This window comes from Micropterus dolomieu, unplaced genomic scaffold, assembly GCF_021292245.1.
Source record: "Micropterus dolomieu isolate WLL.071019.BEF.003 ecotype Adirondacks unplaced genomic scaffold, ASM2129224v1 contig_14227, whole genome shotgun sequence".
Lineage (NCBI taxonomy): Eukaryota > Metazoa > Chordata > Actinopteri > Centrarchiformes > Centrarchidae > Micropterus > Micropterus dolomieu.
In genome coordinates, this window is record NW_025743213.1 from 1 (window position 1) to 8,787 (window position 8,787).

At 37.3% G+C, this 8,787-nt stretch overlaps 2 protein-coding genes across 2 annotated transcripts; both read left to right on the forward strand.

Annotated features, from left to right (window-relative positions):
- The first annotated feature begins 6 nt into the window (after nt 1–6).
- Nucleotides 7–3,622, forward strand: LOC123966784 (complement factor H-related protein 4-like). The gene is made up of 8 exons (XM_046042896.1): nt 7–23; nt 1,291–1,389; nt 1,494–1,586; nt 1,692–1,709; nt 1,891–2,052; nt 2,138–2,302; nt 3,226–3,251; nt 3,376–3,622. The coding sequence occupies exons 3-8, from the start codon at nt 1,568–1,570 to the stop codon at nt 3,385–3,387; spliced, it is 402 nt and encodes a 133-aa protein (XP_045898852.1). The 5' UTR covers nt 7–23; nt 1,291–1,389; nt 1,494–1,567; the 3' UTR covers nt 3,388–3,622.
- Nucleotides 3,623–6,042: 2,420 nt separating this feature from the next.
- Nucleotides 6,043–8,786, forward strand: LOC123966783 (coagulation factor XIII B chain-like). Its single transcript, XM_046042895.1, has 6 exons — nt 6,043–6,104; nt 6,425–6,481; nt 6,919–7,080; nt 7,184–7,345; nt 8,502–8,527; nt 8,695–8,786. Exons 1-6 carry the CDS (start codon nt 6,050–6,052, stop codon nt 8,707–8,709), a joined length of 477 nt encoding a protein of 158 aa, XP_045898851.1. The 5' UTR covers nt 6,043–6,049; the 3' UTR covers nt 8,710–8,786.
- The last annotated feature ends 1 nt before the right edge of the window (nt 8,787 follows it).

Consider the following 8,787-nt stretch of genomic DNA (forward strand, 5'->3'; position numbering starts at 1 on the left):
CTGGACTGAAGCCACACCGTGCAGTAAGTGGACAATGTGCTGAGATATGCAGTGATGAAAATACAATGAATCAATATTTAGATTATTATTTTGGTTAGCTGCTTATTTAACAATAAGCAACTAATCAAAATATTAAAAGTATTTAAAGAATGTTGCAGCAACAGGTATGACAATACGACAATCATAATGTTGATCTTGATAAAATGTTAAATGATGCAGTTACAACTAAAACATGAGCCATGAAGCACAGTGTTGCAAGACAAAGCTATAGAAGATCATACCACATTAGTTAAAATGCCATGTAAAGCTAACCATTTGTAACAGGCAAAGGACATGGGACAAGTTAGCAGCAAGTTAGCCACTGCAACAACAATAACAAAATTAGCAATGTATATTTTGTAGATTACAAAGGTTTGCACCTCTGACTTTTCAAAAGCCAGGCCTTGAGACTTCGTGTGAAGGTTTGGTAGGTGGCACAGTTTATAGTTTTTTTTTCTAGAAGACAGGTTTGCAACACTGATCAATCGTGTTATAAAAAGCCTAAAGGAATAGATCAAATGAGAGATTTGTGAAAGGTGTCATTCAGAGAACCCACAGAGAATCAGCCAGCTACAGTTTCTCTCAGTTCTACAAAGATTTATAGCAACTTTCCTCAGTGTTTTGTTTTTTATGACCCACTATTTTAAGATGCCCCATAGAGTTTGTTTGTAAACAACATTTCTGTTTGTATTCAGTGTTACTCACCAAAATGCATTGTGTGTATCCTTGAGGTCTAACAAACTTCCACCTAAAACTTTAGCTTTAAGTTTGAAATCTGGATTGTTTACATCCATGTTTACTGGCGTTTAACAGTTTTCTTCTTTTTTGCCTTTGTTAGCACGTTGCTGCGTTTCTTGGTATAGTTGAATAAAGTGAAACCATGGTCAGGAATGAGTATCTTCAAATAAAAAAATAGTGGCAGTCACATACCTAATAATTTTTATTAAAATAATTAGTTGGTAAAACTCCACACGGCACCTTTAACTGTTTAGATTCACTCTCACCGTTATCAGCTTATTAACTGTATGGTGACAATGTCAGTGTTGTGTTTAGAGCTTGTTTATGATGCCTGTAAGTGGTAAAGACACATCAGTTAATAAAGGTTTATGTAATTAACAACAGAGAGATAACCAAAACATTTTGTCCAGAGACCAAGGAATGAGCTCCGTTTAAAGAAAAAACCCTCCTTTTGTGATGCTTAAAAGGGAATATATTTTATTTTATTATCATGTAATGGGTTTTCCCCCTCAGGACCAAGAACATTTACTGGACATGGTGGTTCAGCAGTGGTGGGAACAGGTGGGGGACACACTGCATCTGCTGGTAGTGGGACACAACCTGCGGGTGGAGGTAAGTTTTTGATCAGTATTAAATATAAATCTGTATCCATTTATCTAATCTCTCCAGAAAATATGTATATACTGTAATTAATTTATTTTTCCACTTCGGCGGAGGAATCAGACCAGGTACTGGACATGGTGTATCCACTGTGGGAAGAACAGGTGGGGGACATACTTCATCTGCTGGAATGGGGACACAACCTGCTGGTGAAGATAGTTTATTGATCTATTTTAAATATAAATTGCAATATCTATTTATTTAATGTCTCTATAGAAAATATATAAAATGTATTTTCCTTTATTTTCATTTAGGTGAAGAAACCATACCAGGTACTGGACTTTTTTTTACATGTATGAGATATGAATGAAGAATGTGATGTGGGGATAGATTGGGTTCATTAGTGAGGCTGAGGAAATCAAAATGTGGAGTGAAATTTATAGGTGGTAAACTTTTCTATGACAGCTCAAAATATTTATTTCCATAAAACCTTTTTTATTTTTTATATTTCAGTCAGCAACTGTGGAACACCTCCCACAGTTCCTAATGGTGATGTTGTAAAAACTGGTCACATGTTTTTGAAGTACCAGTGCATTTCCTTTTACACACAAGTGGGTCCAGCGGCAGTGGTTTGTTACAGTGATGGCACATGGTCAGAAGTACCCACCTGCAGAGGTATAAACAAGTCAGTTCTAAAGGTCTATCAAAGAGGTGGGCTGGGAAAATAACAACACATTTTCTATTTTATTGTTTTGTGCAGCTACCTTCTGTTCTGTGGATACAAATGAATATCCAGCCTTAGAACCTGCTGAAGTAAAATTTCTAAAAAATGGTGAGAGTGAGACATTCAAATGTAAGGATCTCTGGAGGTTTAAAAATTATTCTGTGGGCCACTGTGCTGATGGAAGAATGACGTTTACCAGATGTAAGTATCACTATGAGCTCATTACATATAAATATGCCATTAAACAAATACAGCAGTTTTGTTGTTTTCCCTAATCATTGGCAGCTAAGATAAAGTGTGTGTGTATTTATGGATTCCAAACACCAGGAGACCGCTATACTTGCAGGTCCAAAAGATTTGTTGGGACCAAAATGCTGGACTGGAGTGCTTTTTGAGGGTCAAGACTTGGTTTTAGTGTTAGAATTAGATTAAGGTTAGGTTAAGGGTTAGGATGTAGTTGTGATGGTTAAGGTTTGGGTAATAATCTAGGGAATGCATTGTCAATGATGGGTCCCCACAAAGATAGTAACGCAAGGCTGTGTGTGTGTGTGTGTGTGTGTGTGTGTGTGTGTGTGTGTATGTGTCCCAGGGGATATCTGCAAAAACTGATTAGCACAATATTCGGTCATCAGCTCAAGACGATAAAGGCCACAGGGTTCAAACACTGGTCTGATCATTGTAGGCAAGCCAAATCTCTCTCTCTCTGTTGTGAACGGGTTGCTGTTATATATGCAAGCTTAGCTTAGCATAAAGACTGGACTGGACATGGGGCGGGGGGGCAACTAGCTTGGCTTTGTCTAAAGGTAGCAAAATAAGCTTGTTGGCTGCTGAGATTTTTTTGTTTACTTTGCACCAAAAAAAAGAAAGGCGAGGGGAAACATGTCCAGCTACAGTATTATTATTTTTTATTATTATTATATTATTATATTATATAGCTGATTCACTATAGGCTTCTGCACCATGATTTAAAAGTACTGGTCCTCTACAGCTAATTCAATGAACAAAACAATACAATAAAACAGAAAGAAAACTGCAGACATTTAGTAAATCAGACTTCACCTCCCTATCAAAAGTCAATAATCTCCTTCACATAATCACAGCTGTGCCTCTTCGATCGTTTTCAGGTTGTAACACGTTTCAGCTAAACACGGTGAGTTCTACTCCTGATTATACTTTTATTTATATATATATATATATATATATATATATATATTAGTTCATTACATTTAAATGAAAGTGTTTAATGTTTGTTTAAACCTCTGTCTTGTAACCAGAATATTTGCTAAGACTGTATCACCAAGGGGAAGATACTGCTGCCTTTGGATATGCTCACCACCGATTGAAAACAAATGCCAGACTGGAAACTTTTGAGAAACAACAAAGCTATATTAACATAGGCTGCGAATGCTTGCAGCATTCACACCCAATCATGCTATCACGCACGTGATGGGTTTTTCAAAAACCATATTGATGCATGAAGACTTACCTGAATAAAGTATTCAACTGGAATTTCAACACTAATCTTGTGTCTGCTGAGTTCTTGTGCTGAAGTCATGCCCCAAAAGTAATCTGTCTATCCTTTATCCATACCTGCTTATCCTGATCCTGTATGCACTCCCAGGGGGAGTACCACCTGTACAGGCTGTCTGTCACAGCCTTAATAACTCAAAAAAAAAAAATCTTTAAATTTTATTCATCATGACACAATGTTTTAAGAAGAGCATCGCCACTGTTTTAGATATTTAAATATCCATTAATTAATTCAAATGTCTGTGACTTCCATATAACTAAAATCCACCAGCAAAGCAACTCCAGGATGCAACAGTAACTGACCACACATGATTATTTTGTTTTTCCACTCCTTCATTACTAAAATCAGATAATTTCTCAATTAAATGTTTTTTTATTGATGACTTGATTAACGACTGTATTTAAAATAAGGTTCTTCTATACTTCATCATTGTGCTCATATGTACATAACTTTGCATCACAGTTACAAACACAGAACATTCAAGTGACATTTTGTACAGGCAATACACAATATATGTGAAGGCCTCAGTGATTGATATTTTTACTGGAAGAAAAAAAATACTTACGTGATTCATCAGTTTATCAAAATTGTCATTGATTACTTTTCTTCCAATTGAGTGATCCCTTAAAAAACTATTTGCTTTAGCTCTTTTGTGACTACCTGAGTGAGTTCACCTGATCACACTTTATTTAAAGACTGCTTTCCCTTTCACTCACTATTTGACCTTGACTTGGTCTCGGTTTCTACAAGAAGAGGTTATTTTGCTCTTTAGTTTTATCCTATGTCCATGTTAGTTTATCTGAGGACTTTAACTTAAGATATTCATCTTTCCTCATATCATATAATGGACATATTAGTTTGGGTTCTAATCTTATGTTTGTTTTCTTTCGGAACGAACGGCTCAAGTGTATTTATCTACCTTAAATGTTGGTACATGCAACCTTTGAGTATTGAAGAAATAAAATTTGTTCAGAGGACTGGAGTGTTCCTGCGTCATTCCATGCATTCAGATTGGATGCCCAAGATATATAGCAAACTTTTCATTTTGAACCTCCTAATATAGTGCGTGTTGTGCACAGAGGAAGCTGAATCCAGCCCCAGCAGTGTGCTCAGCAGGCATCAATAACAACAGAAATGAATAATCAGACAGGGCCTGAAAGGAGGAGCTGGTTAAAAGCTGCTTGCAGGCTATAGCAGCTTGAATAAGGTGCCTTTATTTGATGAATGCTGAGAGGAATCAGAGAGGAATCAGCTGAACAGTCAGCTGACGTGGCGGGATTGTGAGCTGAGCTTGACTTTGTTGCCTGCCTGAACTAGTGCTGTGCTCCGTTAAACTTTCTATGACAATTTGCTCCGGATAGCTTTGCAAGCTGTCATTTTTAAGATTTAAACATGTAACATGTGTGTTTCTTGAACCTGTTTGACAAGCTTGAATTTTGAGACTGCATTTTTTAACAATTAGAATATCTGCTCTTGTAAGTGGATGGCTTGTTGAGTCTCTAGATTATCTATGTGAGTCTGGGTGTACTGAAGGTGTGTGTTGTTGTCAGAAGCGATCGAAGGCCAAATGTGTTTTTAGATCATCCGTCAATCAGAAGAAGTGAAGGCCAGGCTGCGTAAAAAACTGAATCTGTGCAGGCAGAAGATTGACCTCTGATCTGAGCGGTCCAGTAAATCATATTGAAATTTGGACTCCAAATAATCAAATCGATTTTTGTAGAGAGTTTTATAACAAATGAACCACAGTGAGTCTGGAACTGTGGAGACAAATTAATCATTATCACAGGCCTTTCCCAAACAAAAAAACTAATGTTGACTTAATGCAATAAATTACATATTTCTCCCAAGTGGGATTCATAAAGTAATAATTCTATAAAAACAAAATGTATTGACAAAAGTGCCCCTGCGATGGATTGGCAACCTGTCCAGGGTGTACCCCGCCTTTTGCCCGATGTCAGCTGGGATTGGCTCCAGCCCCCCGCGACCCTGTACGCAGGATAAGCGGTTGATGATTGATGGATGGATATTGACAAAAGTGATCTGAATCTGGAATCTTCCACAAACAAATTCTCATAGCAATAACTTCCATTTGTAAAGTAATTCTAAAGATAATGTAATTATGTCTATTGTTAGTCACCTGTTCACCAAGGCAAATTCCTTGTATGTGTAAAAACTAAATGGCAACAAAGCAGTCACTGATTCTGAAGCCTGGGTCTTTCCGTATGCTGAAGAAGATGTGTGTGTGTGCGTGCAGCCTATTTGCCCAGCTGTCTTTTGGCTCCAGAACAACAGCATGATGCCTGTGTGTTTACTTGACAAACTTTCTGGGAGACGACCCCCAACAATTATTAACTGGTTCTGATCTGGACTAAGCTCTCAGATTTACTGTGTCGTGGGATGATTTCATTCCTGACAAAATGAACATGAGATATCTATTAGTTCTTCTGATTTGGTTTCCAGGAGTGCTTCATGGTAAGAACATTAACTACTTTGACATCCAACCATTTAAATTTGTTAAAAACAAAAGCAGTGACTGTAGAGTAATTTTGCTTACTATTGTATTTTAGCACAAAGCGCTGCGCAGTCACAATAATAAATCAGACATAATCATTGATTTAAAGGTTTAACTACTTTACATTAAAATCTTTAATTTTCAAAAAGAATAATGGGGAAATTGTTTTGACATTACTCTGAATCAGAAAGAAAAAGAGTCCAAATAACATGCTGAAGTGTTACTAACTGGTGTGTCTTCTGTTCTGTGTGTATACCTTTATCTCCTCTGCATCTTACAGGATCTTCTGCCACCTCTGGCTCAGATGACAGAGACAGTCAACCTGCATTCATGTCAAGTAAATCATTCAGATCAAATGCTCCTTTTACATCACATGTATCGGGCTTTGTTTATATATTTACTTTTAAAATATTTCTTCACTAGCTGACCAGTTACTGTAAAATAATCTGTAGCCTCACTGAGTGGTTTGGGGATAGGCATGGTGTGTATTTTCTGTGATACATCCTCCCGGTGAAGCTCATCGCTGGCAGGTGAAAAGAAGCAGCAGGTGACATCACATGGTGGCAAAGGACCACAGTGTGAGAATTACACATTCAACATGGGAAAAAACAAGGATTAAATCGAGTTAAAAAGCCAGTCAGGGAGGTTTTAGGTAACCAAAATAATAGGCTGATGGCACTATGTTAATTTTATTACAATATGTTGTGCTGTTGTTGCTGGATCACCATTTCACTGACATACTGTGACAATGTTAAATCTCTTTTTTAATTTCAGTCGACCACTGTGGAGAACACCCAAACGTTCCAAACGGTGATGTTGTACAAGTGAATCGAATGTTTTTGAAATACCAATGTAATGCCTTTTACACACGAGTCGGTTCAGACACCGTGACGTGTTACAGTGATGGCAGTTGGTCAAACCTTCCCATCTGCAAAGGTTTAAACAAGTCAATATCACAATTTTTCATTGTCAAAGTCTATCAAAGATGTTATACCACATAATTACATATATGTGTTTTTTTTGTATTACTTTTGTGCAGAGGCATTCTGTGTCGTGGATCATACTAGATATCGTTGGTACAACTTTCAGCTATCTGGAGTTGAATATATCAAGGAAGGAGAGAAAAAGACATTTCCATGCACTTCTTCTAATTGGAGCAGGGTTTTTCAGTGCATTGAAGGAAGAATACATTATACAAACTGTAAGTATATACGTAAGCTCTTCACATATTTATTTGCCACTAAACTTTTAGTTTCAACCTTTTTATTGTCAGCTACTATGTTTATGAATATGAACTAAAGTGATTTAGATATGAATCATTTTCAGATAGTTTCAAGAAGAAGAAAAAGGAAAAGAATAAAAGGAAAAAAGAACACCAAGAACGGAAACCTGAGTATTTAGAAAATAAGCCTGGCATTACTCTATAGTTTTCTTATTGTCAACAAATCCCATGAAAAGAACCAAACATGTCCGACTGGACTGGCACTCTTGCAGCTTGCCCCTGAGGATAAGAACATTTCTTCTCATAGAAACAGCAAAAAGCCAAACTTTTCCAACTATATGTCTCCATATCCAGCTCTCCAGCCAGCTTCTCATATCCCCATACTCCAGTTAGTTCACCCAGTGCTTTCTCATGTCATCACACCACCCACAGCAGCAGAGCTGCTCCAACCTTCTTCACTCATATACCTTCTCCCTTTGTGTCTAATATGTCTCATCTCTTTTCTTTATTTAAACACATTCATAGCATCCTTTCCTCTTCACTTTTCAGCCACCACTAATACTGCTCCTTTGGCTCTTTCAGCCTCGTCTTCCTCCTCTGTAAAATTAAACGTTTCTGTTCATAACGCCTCAACAGCATCAAGCCATGGAGTTTTCTCCACCCAACATTTTCTATTGTCGCCTGTCTCATTTTTATCTCCTTACTCTCCAAAACCACAGCACATTTTCCTTCCCTACATTGCCTTCCATCGTTGACCCTTTCCTAATGCAAACTCTGTGGCCAACAGCTATTTCCCTTTAGCCTCCGCCATGCCCCCAGTTTACACCATTTCAGCCACTCGACGCTCTTCTGTTTGACCATGTTAGATCCAGCTGCCCCACGACCCTACGACACACGGTTTGTGAACAGCAAAATATCTCAAACACTAATAAAAATGGGTATCTTGTCATGGAATTTGTCTACAGTAGGAAAATATAGAATAACACCAGTCTTGTCCTATAATAACAGAACAGATTTTCCTCAGTAGGTGCAGCTAAGCAGAAATGTAGTGAATCAGCCATCAGTAACAAATGTTTGTGTGAATTAAACTACCTACTGAAATATTCACTGCTGTGCTGCTGTTGGATTCTTTTAGGTTGTCATTATTATGACATTCAACGGGTAAGTGTTATTCTTGGATTTACTTTTTTAAAGAATGTAATTACTGTTAAATTGTTTATTTATTGTTGGACAATACTTTATTTGAACTTTATCCTGCAATTTAATACCATGTTAATATTGATGAATTAGCTATTAACATTATTGCTTATTGTCTGTGTTGTAACCAGGGAGTCTGCCAGTAAAGCACAAGAGAAGAACAACTGCTGGGCTGACAACAAAAGCCAAGTTGGAAACTTTTGAAATACCTCCACCATAAAACA

Excerpts from the sequence above, each read along its gene's own strand:
- LOC123966784 (XM_046042896.1), top strand. Across the intron at positions 2,053-2,137 it reads AGAAGTACCCACCTGCAGAG|CTACCTTCTGTTCTGTGGAT; the intron begins GTATAAACAAGT and ends TGTTTTGTGCAG. Across the intron at positions 2,303-3,225 it reads AAGAATGACGTTTACCAGAT|GTTGTAACACGTTTCAGCTA; the intron begins GTAAGTATCACT and ends GATCGTTTTCAG.
- LOC123966783 (XM_046042895.1), top strand. The coding sequence starts at position 6,050 with ATGAACATGAGATATCTATTAGTTCTTCTGATTTGGTTTCCAGGAGTG. Across the intron at positions 6,105-6,424 it reads GTTTCCAGGAGTGCTTCATG|GATCTTCTGCCACCTCTGGC; the intron begins GTAAGAACATTA and ends TGCATCTTACAG. Across the intron at positions 6,482-6,918 it reads TCAACCTGCATTCATGTCAA|TCGACCACTGTGGAGAACAC; the intron begins GTAAATCATTCA and ends TTTTAATTTCAG.